General features: G+C 33.8%; 1 protein-coding gene across 1 annotated transcript; it reads left to right on the top strand.

The window, feature by feature from the left end:
- The first annotated feature begins 1,516 nt into the window (after nt 1-1,516).
- LOC133203692 (ficolin-2-like) lies at nt 1,517-16,034 on the top strand. The gene is made up of 5 exons (XM_061339462.1): nt 1,517-1,550; nt 5,591-5,727; nt 5,905-6,001; nt 13,796-13,963; nt 15,775-16,034. The coding sequence occupies exons 1-5, from the start codon at nt 1,517-1,519 to the stop codon at nt 16,032-16,034; spliced, it is 696 nt and encodes a 231-aa protein (XP_061195446.1).
- The last annotated feature ends 1,797 nt before the right edge of the window (nt 16,035-17,831 follow it).

Below are 17,831 nucleotides of genomic sequence, written 5' to 3'. Positions count from 1 at the left end.
TTATTTTTATCATTATTTTATCCGCCTGTGTATTTATTCATTTTAAGTTTTATGCATTTTAATTGCCGACTTAACCACTAGGTTTGCAACAATTTATTTTTCTGTCTCATGTTTTAAACTGCATGTACACATGCATAATAATTGTAAGTGGAGGTGAGTCAGGTGACGTTTTCAATTCTCGGGAAAATCGAAAATTAAATTAAGCACTTCTAAGTTTGCATTATTTGCTACCAAACTTATAATTGTATTGTACAGAATGATATACTTATGCATTTCTTTTATTTCGTCGAATAAACAGAATATCCCAATACACGATTTTATGGATACATGCTTGTAAGTACATGCAGTTTTACATGGAAGAGCGCCCAAACTAAATACATCCTGAGCTTTCAGAATACACGTGCTTGTGTACAAAGCAAATGGGTAATTCACAGATAAGGAAAAACACAAAAAAACATGTCTCCATAAATTAAATACACAATCGCAATGATGTTTTGATTGATCAGCACACGGTTTTTTATCCTTCGTCCATGCATTTCGACTATACGGAAAAAGATCCGATTCAGTAAAATTATAGCAAACGAGGTTGAAAATTGTCGGACTTTTAATCCAAATTAAAAAAAAAAAAGTGTTGGTCCTTTGAATGGCAATATATCCGAATAGTAATTAAACAGCTTATCAAATATATCACGGCGTCCATATAAGGATGAAACTTTGTTTGGTAAATAAAGTGGTTCTTACAAATATGTCACAAATCTTAAACATCTAAATAATTATTTAATTTTTCTAACAAATTTATACTAATTTGGTTCTAAGAAAACTACGCAGTTGTATGCAAATATTCCAAAATAATCTTTCATGTTCAATGGACTGAGAGGTGATCAAATTTCCTCTAATCACGATACGTACCCCCCCCCCCCTTAAAAGAATACAATGTTTTTCTTTAGAGCCGAAAATGTCAATCGGTTGGTTTGTTCAGGTACGTATACATATAGGTGAGGGCTGGTCCGAGAGAAATCCACAACCTACATGTATTTTAAAGTAAACCAATAATCATACGCGACATTTGTTATTCGCGAATCCTCAAATGAATGAAAAACAAGGTCTGCAACGATTAATATCTGTGACTAAGCTTTCCTATTTTATAAACTTTTTAAGGTCTTTTATTTTATTTCTAAAACTTAAAAAATGTAACGATTTAATGTGTTCATTGGAGTGGTCAATTGCACATTGCATGAGCGTCGAAGTGTGTACTAATAGTTTCGTTGGGTGGGGGGAGGTACCATTTTCGGTGCATTTGATTTCCGGAATTTTGCATTGCACTTCCGACAATTAATAAATTTCACTTTTAACATTTATTATTTTCATTCCGGATTTTTTGACTATATTTCCAGCAATTTAATGTTAACAAAATAGATGGAATTAAAATTTTAATAGGATATAAATGGTGAATGGCTGGAAATTTATACATTTTATAATGTACATGGTACTTACGGCCTTTGAGCAGTAAGGGCCGATGGAATACGGAGAAAATGATCAGCATTCCACAGGTAAAATGTTAAGGAAAAATGTACTTTTCCTTTGTGAAAAGAGTGAAAGAGAATAATCTAAATGTGGAGACCACTCTCTCTTTATTTGATACATATGTAGGTTCTGTTCTTCATTATGGATGCGAGATGTGGGGATTTCATAAAGCCCCACATGTTGAGCAAGTACATATTAACTTTTTGAAGAAAATTATGTCGCTTCGAAAATCTACAAATAACTTTATTTCGAATTTGGTAGATGCCCAATGTATGTTCAAAGAAAACTTCGAATTCTGAAATATTGGTGTAATTTGCTCAATACAAATAGTTGCATTCTGCGGACATGTTATAAACAATTGTTATGTGAGTATGAAGAACAACAGGAAAATTGTACAAACTGGTTAAGTGCAGTTAGAAAGCGTTTTTAAAACGCTATTTGGTTTGAGTGATAAAATCCTTTAAAAAGAATATTGATGACAACCTTAATTCATCTGGAAAATCTGCAGCAAAATTTAAATTCTAATGAGTCGATTTCGACTTCTTTATCAAAATTGCTTTTCCCTAAATTCTGTAACACTCGGAACTCGAGAGTTATCTGCTAGGTGTCGTTTCTGCATCACTTCCGTATAATTTCTACTTTGACATTTCCAACTCTTACATTTTTTACGTTTGACGATGAATACTCGGATTATTGTGGAATGCATAGGCAATTAAATAGCACGATTAAAGACAAAAAATGTCTACCGATACAAGATATAATAACATATTTTGGTGACATGTGTTAGGTATATAATATTTTAGGCCCGATATCCAAGAGGGGTGTTAACAAATGGAAGTGACTTACCTTCTCTACTTCGTAATACCACGGGTATGATTTTTTAATAAAACATTAATTCTACGTTATTTTTTGGATTTTTCATATGGAATACATTGTAAATGTGTACTAGAAGATTAATTTATGGAAAAAGACGAATAAAAAATATTCTTGGACCCAGGGTGTATATGGGGGGGGGGGGGGGGGGGGGCTGGCCACAAGCACCTGTGCAGCATTCAAGCTTAAAAGACCATTCAAACAATACAAATCAGGAGCAGTGCAAATCTTTTGAAATCAGAGGTAGAATCAAGTGCCATGGATCTGTCATGTTGTAAATTTTGAACTTACCGGTTGTCAGTAAATACAAAATTTACATGTCATGTTGTAAATTTTGTATTTACTGCCACCCGGTAAATTCAAAATTTATAGCATGAGAGATCATTTTCATGCTAGCACTTACCCCGACACGAGACCTTATATGGTCTCATCCAAAGGACTGATCTCCACGTTTTACTACTTATCCAAACTGGATATAAAACATTCTCAATGAATTTTTAAATCATTGTGTTCAGTTGAACCTAACAAATTATTCCAACTCGCTGTATGGTCTGAAAAAACATGGCTGAACTTATCCATTCAGAAACCCACAGATTGGGATTGCTCTAAACCAGATTGTGTTATGGCCAAGGTCATTTGGTCGAGTCAAGGTCACTGACAGAGAAACTGTAATTTCGCTAGCGTATTTGTGTACTAGTGAAACATTGCTGGTATCATGCAGAGTGTGACATGGCCTTGACTCAAGTTCAAGGTCACTAAGGATTAGATGTTTTGACTGTATGTATGGACTAAAAGAACATGACGTGTCACTGTGAACTTTTCAAGTCGGTAACACACAGATTGGGTTTTATGACGAGAGTGTGTCATGGCTTGACGCAAGGTCATTTGGAATGTTCAAGGTCACATACATTCCTTTACAGTTTTTCCTAGCGAAATATTGTAAGTTGCTTCCCCTTACAAGATTGCTTACATGTATAACTTTAGAATGTGGCATGACCTTGACTCAAGGTCACTTCTTTCTTCCGCAGCTCCAACGGAAGACCTATTCGTTGCTTTGCAACGAGCTCGCTCTAGTTTCCTTCTATTTTTTATATTTATTAGAATTACTGTTTCCCATTTTTTTAAAAAGTTAAACACTTTGTTCCTCTTGCACGTACTGCTGAAGACGATAAAACTCATCAAACCAGTTATTTTTAATAAATATATAAATTAAAATTGCCAAGGAAATGGAATCAGTTATGTAACTTACAAGGGGTGATCAAAAAGTCTAACTAATTGAATTATTTCCGTAAATGATAAAAATATTAGGTCTCTGTGTTCATTATTTTTGAAAGTAATCCTCTTCAATTTTAATGCACATCTGCCACTGTTCTGCCCATGCGCGAATCACGTGATCCAGGCGGTCAAGTAACATGCTTCGAAGCGTTCCGTTCACAGAACCTAAAAGATTTTTCAGAGTCTTGTATTTCTTACCATGCAAGTTATTTTTTTTATAACAAGAACAGTACATTTGTCAGAAATGACCAAATCTCAGCAATGGAATGAGTGGATAACTATATCCTTTCCCAGAATGAGCATGGTGCCCATCACAATCGATCCGAGTCCTTTGTCTTGGAAGCGTCGTTTATCCAATGTGGATAAAGTATGGGCGCCTTCTTTTTATCATATCTGATATGTTTAAAGTCTAAAGCAAACGATATTTTAGGGATTTAATAATTATATTATTGTTAAGATATTCTACCATCTACTGCCTACTGGCACTTCTCCCACCTAAATTGTATACCACTTCTCTAAATCAACCAGATTATTGCCTTATTCAGGTCTTGAAAAATCATTGACTTTCAATGCCGAAAGAATAGGTACGACCTACATGTATGCTAAATATCTTACGTTTGGATCGGCATTAGGAACTTCGGACAATCGAACTCTGACCTCCCATGGCTTACGAAGCTAGCGCCCAACCACTAAGCTATTGTGATCAGTGCTCCAATTAATTAAGAACTAATTTAATTGCAATAATATCATATTAAAAACAACTACTCAGTAGATGCAGATTCGTAACAACATTTTTAAAGGGGGGGGGGGGGGCTCCAAAAAAGGTTGACGAGCAAAAAAAAAAAAATAAATAAATAAATAAATAAACTACCAAAACTCCTCCTTCTTCGTAGGAGGGTGAGGTGATATATAGGATTTTTCTTTTTACTTTTCAGCAACTTTTTTTTTTCAACGCAAGAATTTGCCTGAGTTTGGCGGTCACATTTATCTTATTTTAAACACCAGGCTCCTGGGCCATTAAACTTAGACGAGCTCACTTTTGATCTCAGTCTCACTTTCACTAAAGGAATTAAAGGTAGAAAAGTGAAACTGATGTCAAAAATGAGCTCACTTTAGTTTTATGCCCCCGAGGCCCGGTCCGTAGGCAGCGAGTTAGTGAGGGTGCCAGTATATACTTATCAATAGAAAATAAAGCAATTTCCGTATGTATCTGCTTAATAATTTTGCCGGTAAATACAAAAGAAAAGAAATCAAGGCTTATTTATCGTTGTGCCCCCTCAACTGTAATGTCTGATTTTTGGGGGGGTGGGGTGTCAAGAAATGTTTAATAATTTAAAATTTAAGATATAATTAAAATACGAAATGAAGCAAAATTATCAAAATAAATAAAATAAAATAAATTGGAAAATATAAACAAGAAGTAAGAACTTATATTAAAAAATTATTTAATATGGAAAACAAGAAGTTAGAAATAAAAAAGAAAATAAGATAATTTAAAAAAAATTTCGGCCCCTCCATAGTTTCTTATTATTAAAATTCGACAAACGTGTAGACTTTACATTTGTAAACTTTTGAATTGTCTTTGTGTTTTATTCAGAGAGCGGCAATTAAGATTCCGAAAAAAGAAGTCTACAACGTCAAAAATATACACATTCATAGTATAAACTCAAATTCAACACAGTTGTATGTTCAGACCTATATGCTAGGATGTCGGAATTTACCTACATACATATGTAGACTTTGAAACTGATACGATTGCAAGTTTGGATTTACAAACTTACAAGTCTGGATTTTTGAACACGATTACCCTCCATGCAGCCGCGATGCACGATACCCCGTGAGCGGGTCTTTATCTTGTCAAATAAAATCGTTCCTTTAAAATGTACATCAAAATGCAATTTCAGCATACTTTTTTCAGTTCTTCCTAGTGATTGTAAGGACATTCTTGAGAATGGTCACCTTAATTCAGGTGTATACGACATTTTTCCGTACGGGACTCGCATCCAGCCAGTCGGAGTCTACTGCGATATGGAAACATTAAACGGGGGATGGACGGTATCTTCTTTATTTATGAAAATACCTCTGGCACTTGTATTGAACATGACTTTGTTGTTTTTGTTGTTGTTGTTTTAGAGATTATATGAGAAAGAAAGGACATATAATCGATTCTGTGTCTTTCGTCACAAAATAAATTATTTAAAAAATATTCAATAAATTTATATCTTTTTAAAGGTAATACAAAGAAGAGTAGACGGTTCTTTGAGTTTTAACAGGAACTGGGCAGAATACAAGAGTGGTTTTGGTTCACCAGAACAGAATATCTGGTTAGGTAAATATAAATTCGAATAAAATTAAAATTTTAATCGACTCCAAAATATGACAAATGATTAATCTCCGCTGAAATTCGGCTTGGTTGGATAATTGGACTGAAGCCTTCACAGAATCTAGGGACAATCATAATAATTCATTTCCAAACTCGGCCGGTTCAAGCTATGAAAGTGCACCTTAATTGGTGACATCGTTCCCTTTAAATACGTTACTTGACTGTTCAAGTAACCTAATCTCACTTTTAATTAGGATTATCAATTAGTAATCGAATACTTAGCTATCGCTCGGTAATAACGACAATCGACGTTATCTCTTTACTTGGTAACTCGGTAAAAATATGCTATTTAATAGTAATTCAAATGTCAATGAATTAAGAGATTTTTTTCTTCAGCTTGTCAATTGGTGTAAAAGCTGATACCCTCCTTTGATGTGCATCAAATCATTATAATTTTGAAAAAGAATTACTGCAAACGCACTTTTCTCCACAGGGTCATACCCGTAATTTATGTTGCAGAATCGCAATTTCTGTTCAACCCTCGAGTATGAAAATATGCAGATTTCTTGGATTATCATTACATGTCCTTTATGCATTTTTAGTACGCTGTGACAAATTTCCGCGGAAAAATTGTTCCCACGTACAGAGCGTAAAATAATCTCGGGCGGTAAAATGGACATCTACAGAATTGCACTCTTCAAAAGCATACTTTTAACAGAGGATATACACTAGACAAAATTGCTTACGCACCACTTGTTATTTTTATTTGTGAATTGAACATTTGCATAATCGGTGCTAGTATATCAGATATGCCATCTTTTCCAATACAGTGGGGTTGACAAATGTCCTGGTGTCATGACAAGACCCTTAAATAACCTTCTTGCCCGAAAAAACAACTTCCCAGCGTGCACTGCGCACAGTTTTTGCCCAGATTTGAAGTTGCTGATTACCGATGGTGGTTCATTAGGTTGCAACAGAAGCAGTCTTCCAGTTAAAAATCAAATAATATACAGCGACTGACTATCGTATCGCCTAGTGGTCATACAGTGCCTCGATGTCCATACCTAGTCCACCCAACTTCCGGTTGCCTCAGTTCTATGGAACAGTCTTATTATTGTCGTGTGATGGTAACTGAATGCCGTGGCTATCTGTAGTAAACGTTTTTATGTTTGTTTATCTATTTGCAACAATTTTTTCACTAGAGGTACGAATAATCTTTTACTTGTTTTAAATTTTTACAAATTTCTCGAAAGGAACCACCATACTGACTGCTTTAGCACGCTCTTCTAGGGTCAATACCTTCTATTTCCACTATGGAAGACTTATACTTCTTAGTACGCTCTTTTGTGAAAAAGTCGGAAAATGTACAAATCTCGCGGGATTTTAGGGACAAACGTAACGTAAACATGTAAACAATATGTTGAATGTCGATGAACAAATCCTAAGAAAATGCAAATGAAATATTTTATTGTTGAGGACTTTATATACATCAAGAGTAGGAATCACAACGATATCAATTTATATCTATTGTTGATCGTATGTATCTATTTATCGTATGGTACATCTAAATACAATACACATGCCTCGGAAATGTCGTATTTTTTATTAATGGATGATAAATTTAGGGTTCTCGCTCTCTTACATATGTCTTTTAGTTCTTCTATTCTTTAATTGGAATGACAAATACATTTAACATTAAAAATTGGATTGGGATTGGCATGTTTTGTATTATTCGCAACGCCATGCTGTCCCTGTCAGACGACCAAACGCGCCTCTAATTTTGAAGAGTTCACTAATGGAAATAGAACGTATTGGTACAGACATAAAAATCACAAACACAAAGAAAAAAAAGAAAATTATTCCTCCAAAATAAGCATGGGCACGATTTTGCTATGAAATGTTTACACTTTAATTAACAATGTAGAACTTTATTTATCAGTTAAGACATTTTGATGCCTCATTTTTTTTCTTAAGTAACATATCTTTGGATCAAATACATCATAAACAAGTTTTGAAAAATGAAATATTAATTTTGTCTAGTGTATATGTGTGCGTACTTTGATTATTTGATATTTCTTTTGGTGTTCGATGTTTAATTGTTGTTGCACAAAATTGCACAATTTAGACTTATTGCAAGATTTTTTGTATGTTTTGATAAAAAGTACTCTTAAACTGTTTACCAGTCACCGGTCCATACGTAAGCTTAAATTACAAATGCTTAAAAAAAATCGTCAAGTGATAAATTATCTGAAATATCGCATTAAAAGCATGAGGGACAACATGAAAACTATTTATTCTTCTGTCTTCAATAATCAGATGTGAAAAGTGATTAAGATAGATTACACAATCAATATGTACTGGTCCCAGCTGACAAAGAAGGTAACAACATTGTCTTTGTTTGCAAGTCTCATTATTTTAATTGTATTTTAGATCTAGAGGAACTGTGATTTAACTCTGCTAGTGTTAATCCAACTTATACAAATAGTTCCTTTCTAAGGAGGAAATTCTTCAAAATCATATGTCAGTTTAAAATATTTTAAGTATTCCCAACAATCGAATTGAAGTACCACACCTATACTTGATCCTTACAATCCTTACAAACAAAGAAACAAAGCGGGTTACAGTAAATGTTCTACCAAGCCCCTTTCTTTACTCATCACCAAAATATTACAAGCAGTGAAGGAAAAACTTTAGTAATAATGTACAACATCATATTCGAGAAGCAGTCTAATCAGATTTGGAAATTTAAAATCTCCAAAGATTTTTTTTTAAATTGAAATCAAAACATTTTACCAAAATAGCATCAAAACGTACGACTTTTCAACATTTATATAACCATTCCCACGTTAAATTAAAGGCCAAACTTTTTAACATCATAGCTGCTTTTCAATAAATATGGAACTCTTACCTTGTCGTAAGATATCTGCAAAATTATTTTGTTAAAAAACACTCTGATTGTACACACAAGTACTCCAAAGGTAATATTAAAAAGGTGCATCAGTTTTTGATTGTCCTTATTTATGTATATTTAGAGATCAAGTCTTCCAACAAACTATTGGAATTCCCATGGGTACTAATTGTGGTCTGTTATTAGCAAACTTATTTTTGTATTCATATGAAGCAGATTTTGATCAGAAACTTCTATATAAAAAGACGTCAATGTAACTCAGTCGGTAGAGCACTCGCCCCCTGATCGAAATGTTATGAGTTTAAACCCCGGCCACGACTGACCTAAGTCGATAAAAAAAAAAATAGGTAGTAACTGTTCCCTTGCCAAACACTTGGCAATTTGAAGTGAAAGATGTGAGTCCATCGGATAAGACCTTAGAAACCGATGCCCCGTTTCACGACAGGCGTGGACTCGATAAAGACCCCTCACTGCTCAATGGCCCTGAGTGACGAGTGAAGGTCTAATTTTGAGACCTTTCACCGGTGTATGGTGATGTTTTTAATATGAGTAAAAATTTCTCGAACGGGACGTTTAACATACAATCAATCAATGAAAAGAAGAAGTCTCTTGATGTGGCCTTCAATTCGACATTTAGTTCCTGATTGACAATATCTTTTTAATTTTTGGAAATCAAGTCTTCTAACAATCTGTTGAAATTACCATGGGTACTAATTGCTCCCTGTTATTAGCAGACCTGTTTTTGTATTCATATGAATTTATTAAAAAACTTTTACACGAAAAGAAGTCTATTGCTATGGCCTTCAATTCGAGATTTAGATATATAGACGACGTTTTATCAATAAACAATATTCATTTGATTCGTCAATACATCTTATGAAATATGAAGAAACAGTAATCAAGGTCATAAGCCCATGGGAACAAATCAAATAGGGACCAGAGCAAATACGGACCTCTAAAAACATCAGAGGTGGGATCAGATGTCATGGAGGAGTAAGCACCCCCTGTGAACCGGTCACAGCCGTCGTGTGCTCCTTGTCATGATCGGGCAAATGAAAATTCTGTAGACAATTTCAGGGTGAAAATAATGGCCTTACTATGTTTATGAAAAATGTCAGGCATTATTTGATTAAACGGTAGATTGTATTAGCTATCAAGGTCATTGTATCGACCATAGAATTTGCGAAATGTTGACTTTTGACGGGACTGTTGATATCCTTGCATCATCGACTTATTTTTCAATAGCTTACCTTGTTGTCGAAATTGTTCATTCGTAGAGCATGTTCTTGCATATCGAATCAGTTAAGAGACATACTCCATATGCAGGTGATAATGGTATATTGCTGCATAATTAAGGGAAGTTGACAATAGAAAAGTAGAAATCATCAGGATTATGGTAGAATTTTGTTGTTAGATTGCCATTAATTGCTTTTACTAGTAAAATATCCAAATACGAAACAGATATAAATATTTAAATAATACTTTCTTATCTGTGTCTATGTACTACATGGGCATATACATGTACATACCTATTATAAGTATGAATATGACATGTTAAATATTACATTATTGTGCGAAACTTGCGTTATATTTGAAAAAAAAAAAACCCTTATGATTTATGGTCAAAATTTTAATATTCGTACTGGAAAACTTGCTATTCATATTGGAAAACTTGATCTTCATTTTCGATAATCTTGTGAATTATATCCGATAATCTTGTGATTTATATGCAATAATCTTGTTATTTATGTGCGATAAACTTGTTATATAAATGTGATTATCTTGTTATTTATGCAATTATTTTGTTATTCATATGCAAAAAATTTGACTTCAGTATTTGAAAACCTACAATATATATATATATGCATAAACTTGCTATTTATATGCGATAATTTTGTAATATATATGCGATTAGTTGATATTCATATCTAAAAAAAATCTTATTTATAAGCAAAACGTCTAATTCATTTTCGATAATGTTATGATTCACATTCTATAATCTTGTGATTTATGTGCGATGATATTGTGATTCATATGTGAAATCTTGTTATTTGTTTGTGAAGTTTTGTGACATCCACTCTGAAAGTTGTTATTCATGTCTGTAGCGTATTCTTTATATGCAGAAACTTGTGACTCATATTTGAAAATCTTGTGATTAATATGCAATTGTGATAAATATGTGAAATCTTGTTATTTTTTTTGTGACACAAATCATTAGATTATCGAATATGAATAACAGTTTTTTGCATAAATAAGTTTTTTAATATGCATTTCAATAAATTTGCATACAAATCACAATTTTAGTGTATATGAATCTCAAAACTTGCATATGAATGACAAATATCCAATTTTGCATATAAATCACAAGATTATCGAATATAATAGTAAATCAAAAGTGTTTGCATAGACATAAAACGGGTTTGAATATGAACATCACCTTCTCGCACAAAAATCACAAGATTCAGCATATAAATCAAATTTACGAATATGAAAAACAATTTTCGAATATGAATCACAAGATTTAAAATATGAGAGACAAGATTATGAATATGAATAATTAGCTCTCGAATATGAATCATATGAATAATAATACGTATTTAGTTTAATTAAATAACAACACTTGTATAATAATGCAACATTTTACACGCCATATATGGCATACATTATTTAAGACAGATTATTAAAAAACTCTTCCTAATTAGGCAATTACGTCATGGGAGCAATAAAACAGGAAATCTAATAATTGTTTTATTTTGAGATGAATATACCTCATTATGTTAAATGATTTTAGAGGAACATGGATTTAATTCTGCTAGTGGTAATCCAATTTATACTCATAGTTCCCTTTCTAAGGAAGAAATTCTTCAAAATCATATGTCAGTTTTGGATATTTTTAATATTCCAAACAACCAAAATGAATTTGAATTATCATATCTATATTGGATTCCGAAACTTCATAAAAATCCTCACAAACAAAGATACATAGCGGGTTCCAGTAAATGTTCAACCAAGCCTCATTCTTTACTCCTCACTAAGATATTAACATTAGTGAAGGAGAAACTTCAAGAGTACTGTGCAACAATATATTCGAGAAGTGGTGTAAATCAGATGTGGATACTTAAAAATTCCAAGGAACTTTTGGAAAATTTGAAATCACAAGATTTTACCAAAATCAACAGCTTAAAAACGTACGACTTTTCAACTTTATACACAACCATTCCCCACGATAAATTAAAGTCCAGGCTTTTGATATCATTGACAGCTGCTTTTTCAATAAAAATGGAACTCGTAAATTTACTTACCTTGTCATTGGTCATTTGCAAAATTATTTTGTTAAAAAACATTCTGATTGTACACACAAGTACTCTGAAGTTGACATTAAAAAGATGCTTGAGTTTCTGATTGACAATATCTATGTGGTTTTTGGAGACCAGGTCTTCCAACAATCTATTGGAATTCCCATGGGTACCAATTGCGCCCCGTTATTAGCTGACCTTTTTTTGTATTCATATGAAGCAGAATTTGTCCAAAATCTTATATTTACATTTGCAAATGTTTTCTTTTATATAACACTATTGAAAGCAACGCGTATCTATATCCGTATAAACACAGGTTCTTCGCGTCATAAACGTTCGACGTAATTTCTCAGTGACGTCATAAACGGTCGACGCGCAATCAATAGATCAAACTCGTGTCGTTGAGTTTGAAAAAATAAAACATTTCACGCGTTAAAGGTTATAATCAGGCTGATATATAATATGAATAAGTCACAAATGTAAATATAAGTAATAAGGTATCATTTTAAAACATCTATCGGGATATAAATACGGGTTGGTACGAGATCAAATTTACCATAAAGCCCTTCGGGCTTTATGGAATTTGATCTCGTGACCAACCCGTATTTATATCCCGATAGATGTTTAAAAATGATACCTTATTTCTTAAATACGTGAAAAGAAGAAAAACACTTGCTGTTGCCTTCAACTCGACATTTAGATATATCGACGACGTATTGTCAATTAACAATGGTTATTTCCATTCTTACGTCGATACTATAAATCTCGGTGAGCTTGAGATAAAAGATACCACAGAGTCTGACACATCTGTTTCATATTTGGATATTTTACTTGAAAAAGACGTTAATGGTAATCTACCAACCAAGCTTTATGATAAACGTGACGACTTTAACTTTTCAATCGTCAACTTACCTTACTTATGCAGCAATATACCTTCATTACCTGCATACGGAGTTTATATCTCTCAGTTGATTCGATAGGCAAGAGCCTGCTCTATGTATGTACTATTTCTAAAAAGAGGTAAACCATTGACAAACAAGTTGATGAAACAAGAATATCAGCAGTCTATGGTCGATACAATGACCTTGTCAGCAAATACAATTTATCATCGAGTCAAATGCTGACTAACGTTTTTCATACTTATTGTTAGGCCATTATTTACACGCTGAATTGTCGAAGGATTTTCCCGTTATTTCCCGATCATGACAAGGAGCAAACGGCGGGTGTGACCGGTCGGCAGGGGATGCTCACTCCCCCATGGCACCTGATCCCACCTCTGATGTTTTGGAGGTCCGTGTTTGCTCTGCTCCTATTTTGTAATATTAAATCGACTTTTGAGCTTGAATACTGTTCGTTATCTCCATATATTTCACTATAGATTGAAGGGCTTCAGTCTAAATCTCCAGCCGAACCAAGTCTGAGCTAGCCGAGTTTAACGAATGATCTTTGTCTTGACATATTAAATTTAGACACAAAGTCTGAAATAAAGACTTCATAATATATATTACGATATTCATTTACTATATGCATTGACCATAATTAAAAAAAAATGTTCCATACGGACAATTAACCAAAATGAAATATACTTTAATGCAGGAAATGACGTAATCCATCAGCTAACAAAGGGAAAGAACTCATTCCTTTATGTAGCCATCACACTAAGGAATGGCACAAAATTATTCGAGTTATACAATGGATTTTCTGTTTCTAATGAGGCAGAGAAGTATAAACTTTTTCTGGCTGGACCTGCCACAGGAACCTTAGGTACGTACGTGTAACAGGTAGAATGTAAATATAAGAGGGGAAAGCTACATCTGTTTATAAGGCTCTCCAAGGCTTAGTGTCAGTGCGAAATGTACGATATTAATCTTAATAACAAGGCCAGATTGTAAGTTCGGGTTCGGTGTTGTCTATTTGGTAAATTTATCACAAAACTCTAGAATGTGCCCTACATAACTCAACAGCACTGAAAAGTGCTAAGCTTAACTGGTAGTCTCTTTTAATAAGACAAAAGATCGTTCTTTAAGAAATAAAAAGAGGCCCATTAGATACATCGCTCATCTGAGCGCTACGTCTTGAGAAAGGGAGAAATCAGTTCGTTATTGAAAATACCTATATAAGTGCCCCCCCCCCCCTTGACGGGACAGAGGAGGGCATCATGATTTTAACAAACTTAAATCTACACTACCTGAGGATGCTTTCATATAAACATTACTAATCATGGCTTTGCTATTCTTGAAAAGATGACATTTATAGTTTTTTCCTTATGCTTTCCTATGTAAAACAGTGGTCGGCTACTGTGGCCACACCCTACCCCTGAGGGTCATGATTTAAACATATTTGATTCTACACTACTTTAGGATGCTTCCATATAAATATGACATCATCCTGTTTTTGAGCAGAAGACTTTTAAAGATTCTTCCTATATAATCCTATGTAAAACTCTGATCGTCAGTTGTGGTCCCGCCCTACCCCGGGGATCATGACTTGAACAAATTTGAATCTGCACTACGTAATAAGGCTTTCACATAAGTTTCATCTTTTCTGGTCCAGTGGTTATTGAGAAGATTTTTTTAAAATATGTCATTACATTTTTACTAATTCTTAATTCTTTCCTCTTAAAAGAAGGCGCGGTACTTTATTTGAACAAACTTAAATCCCCTTCACCCAAGAATGCTTTGCGACAAGTCTGCTTGAAGTTTGCCTAGTGGTTCTTGAGAAGAAGTCAAAAATTTGAAAAGTTTGCAGACGTCACATAACAGACGGACGCTTGGCACCTTCAATCAGAAAAGCTCACTTGAGCCTTCGGCTTAGTTGAAGAAAAAGGCGGGCACCATTTTTTCTCTGAATATGGAATCAGTTATCGTTAAATCTTATACTCAGGACTTTCAGAAGTTTTATTTTCCTCCCCAAATTTTATATCAAGGACTATATTTCGGCATTTCCGAAAACAGGCGATCATAGTAACATGTTACATGTATTGATATTAGTCTAAGAACTGTTTTAACACATAAATATTTAAGTCTGCAGGTGGCGGTATTCCAGAAAAGGGTGACTGAAAGTATAAATCCAACTGCTGACAAAAAGCTCTGATAATGCCCTTTAGAAACGGTTTATGTGTTTCAAAAACATTTCATTCCTGTATAGCATGATTTTATATGCATTTACAGGACTTTAAAGCTTACAGATTGATTTCAATATTTATTTTTTTTAGAGCTTATATTAATTTTTATTCTAGTGCATGATATATATATATATATATATATATATATATATATATATATATATATATATATATATATATATATATATATATATATATATATATATATATACACCCAATCGGTAACTGATTATTATTATCCACGATTTACAAGTTCTTTTTTATATTTTCTCATAAATTTTCATTACATTTCAATATTGTTAACAACTTGAAGTAATAATTATGAGATGAAATAGGGTATCTTATAAGTATAATTGTTTTACATTGTCTTTCCATCAAGTACTAATGTGCATGTACATCACTAATGAATTGATCTTAATTCAGTTGTCATACTTATTGTTTACTTCTTTAGGTGACATGATGTTTAACCCCGGAGATCCATACATGTCTTTATCTGGGATATTCTTCAGTACCCCAGACAGGGACCACGACAGGAGTCCACGTACTGTAGGATGTGCCGAGGAATTCATGGGAGGATGGTGGTTTTATTACTGTCACTACGCCTACCTGAATGGCGTCTGGTCCTCACAGAGCTGGAGTAGACCGTGGTATCCTACCTTTATGACTGGGGAAGATGTTAGGGGGACGCTGATGCTGATCAAGCGCCACTAGCTACATCATCTATATATATTTATTATTTTTCTCTGTTGTTCCCAGCTATCTCATAGGCTCGAAGTCGAAAAAAAATAGGTAGTAACTGTTCCTTCGCCATGCGCTCGGCACTTTGAAGTGAAAGTTGCGGGTCCTTCGGATGAAGACCTTAAAAACCGAGCCCATTGTCACGGCAGGCGTTGGCACGATAAAGATCCCTCACTGCTCAATGGCTCTGAGTGCCGAGGAAAGGTCAAAATTTGAAGCCCTTCACCGGTATATGGTGACGTCTCTATATGAGTGAAAAATTCTCGAATGGGACTAAAACAATATTCAATCAATCAATCAAGTAGAGACATCTTATAAAATGGGTGTTTATAGTTTAAACTTCTAAAACAAGCTTATAAACCTGGTGTTTTTAAAATTGGACAAGTTCTTCTCTGAAGCAACAAAAGTGATGACATCAAAATAGTTTTTATGACCTTGATGTTTCTAAAGAGTGATACTAATTGATATAAAAAATAATAAAACAAATATAGCCTTTTGATTCGGTACAATCCCTAGATATATAGACCTTAGAGAAAGCTTCCTAGGCATTGACCGCATCAAAAGGCTGTATTTATATACACCAGGAGGGATTCCGAATTATCTTCTAAGGGAAAGATGGTTTATACATTTTTATTTTTATAGCTCATTTTTTATCCCCACCATTAAATATTTGCAGCATAGAGCTCTACCTCTTCTCACCTGTCATTCCGTTTAGTAAATTTTCTGGACTTTTTTGGGTGTGCTTGTAGATATTGAGCTGGTTTAAGGAATATTTCCTTATAATAATAACATTCAGATCAAGTTCCAGTTTCATTTCAATTGATCCATTTTCACAAAGATTATTGTCCTTCAACTTTGAAAAAGTATTTCCCGACTCTTTTATTTTGCTTTGCATGCAATGTTCCAATTTTTGGAATGTCTGATAGATCATGAAGTTCAACTTCATGTCAATTGACTCATTTCCACTAAATTTTTGTCCTTTTGCTGTGTTTGTAAGACATGCAATAGAGTTAAGTGTCAAAGACATGTTACGATGTGTAGTGTGCATTTAAAAAAAAAATTTTGAACACTGAATTTCAATCAAGAGTAATGAAACGAAGTATTTTTTAAAAATCATTCGGATAGGTAACAACACCGTTGATTTTACAATTAAGAATTTAGCAACAGCGTTTATTTAACATACATTTGGAAATAATGTGTAAAGTTTATGACACTAATTCTCATGAAAGCTCACGTTTGCAGTGGCTTAACGTCATATTCCATTATGACATCATATGTTGGTAGTATAGAGAAGTGAAAGCACTCAATCGCAAAGTGATATTATTTGGGAAACAATCGACAGAGCGCTCGCTCCGTGATCGGAAGTTCGTGACTCAGCTATGTTAAGGAAGGAAATGGAAAATGCGATCTTAGTACATTCTTAACAGGTTGGGAACAATTCCCCTGAAAAGAGATCATCTCGCTAAAGCGCGATTATCCCTCTCTAGCGGGAGAAAATACATCTCGGAAACCCGAGATTTATACTCCGATTCCAACTTTAAACGTGTTAACTACAGTAAAAGGAAAATCCGGAAGTATGTCTACCCATTTGTTAAATATCTATTGTCTCATCTCGATAAACTTGCTTCAAAATATTGCCTCTACTGCTGCATACCTTGGAAATTTGAATAAGATCATGCACAATAGTGTAGCCTTTCTACGGACGGCCACAAGTGATAAATATCAGTACGAGTAAACTTACTTATTGCAGTTGTGCTTATATCTTTCGTC

This window comes from Saccostrea echinata, unplaced genomic scaffold, assembly GCF_033153115.1.
Source record: "Saccostrea echinata isolate AGI-Se365-2 ecotype Australia unplaced genomic scaffold, CSIRO_AGI_Sech_v1 ptg000051l, whole genome shotgun sequence".
Lineage (NCBI taxonomy): Eukaryota > Metazoa > Mollusca > Bivalvia > Ostreida > Ostreidae > Saccostrea > Saccostrea echinata.
The sequence above is the reverse complement of the archived record's forward strand: the minus strand, read 5'-3'. Positions and strand labels throughout refer to the sequence as shown.

What these genes read in the sequence shown, in the direction of transcription:
- LOC133203692 (XM_061339462.1), top strand. Translation starts at nt 1,517, where the DNA reads ATGGAATACGGAGAAAATGATCAGCATTCCACAG. An exon ending in CATTAAACGGGGGATGGACG is followed by an intron (nt 5,728 to 5,904) that starts GTATCTTCTTTA and finishes ATCTTTTTAAAG; the next exon opens with GTAATACAAAGAAGAGTAGA. An exon ending in AGAACAGAATATCTGGTTAG is followed by an intron (nt 6,002 to 13,795) that starts GTAAATATAAAT and finishes ACTTTAATGCAG; the next exon opens with GAAATGACGTAATCCATCAG.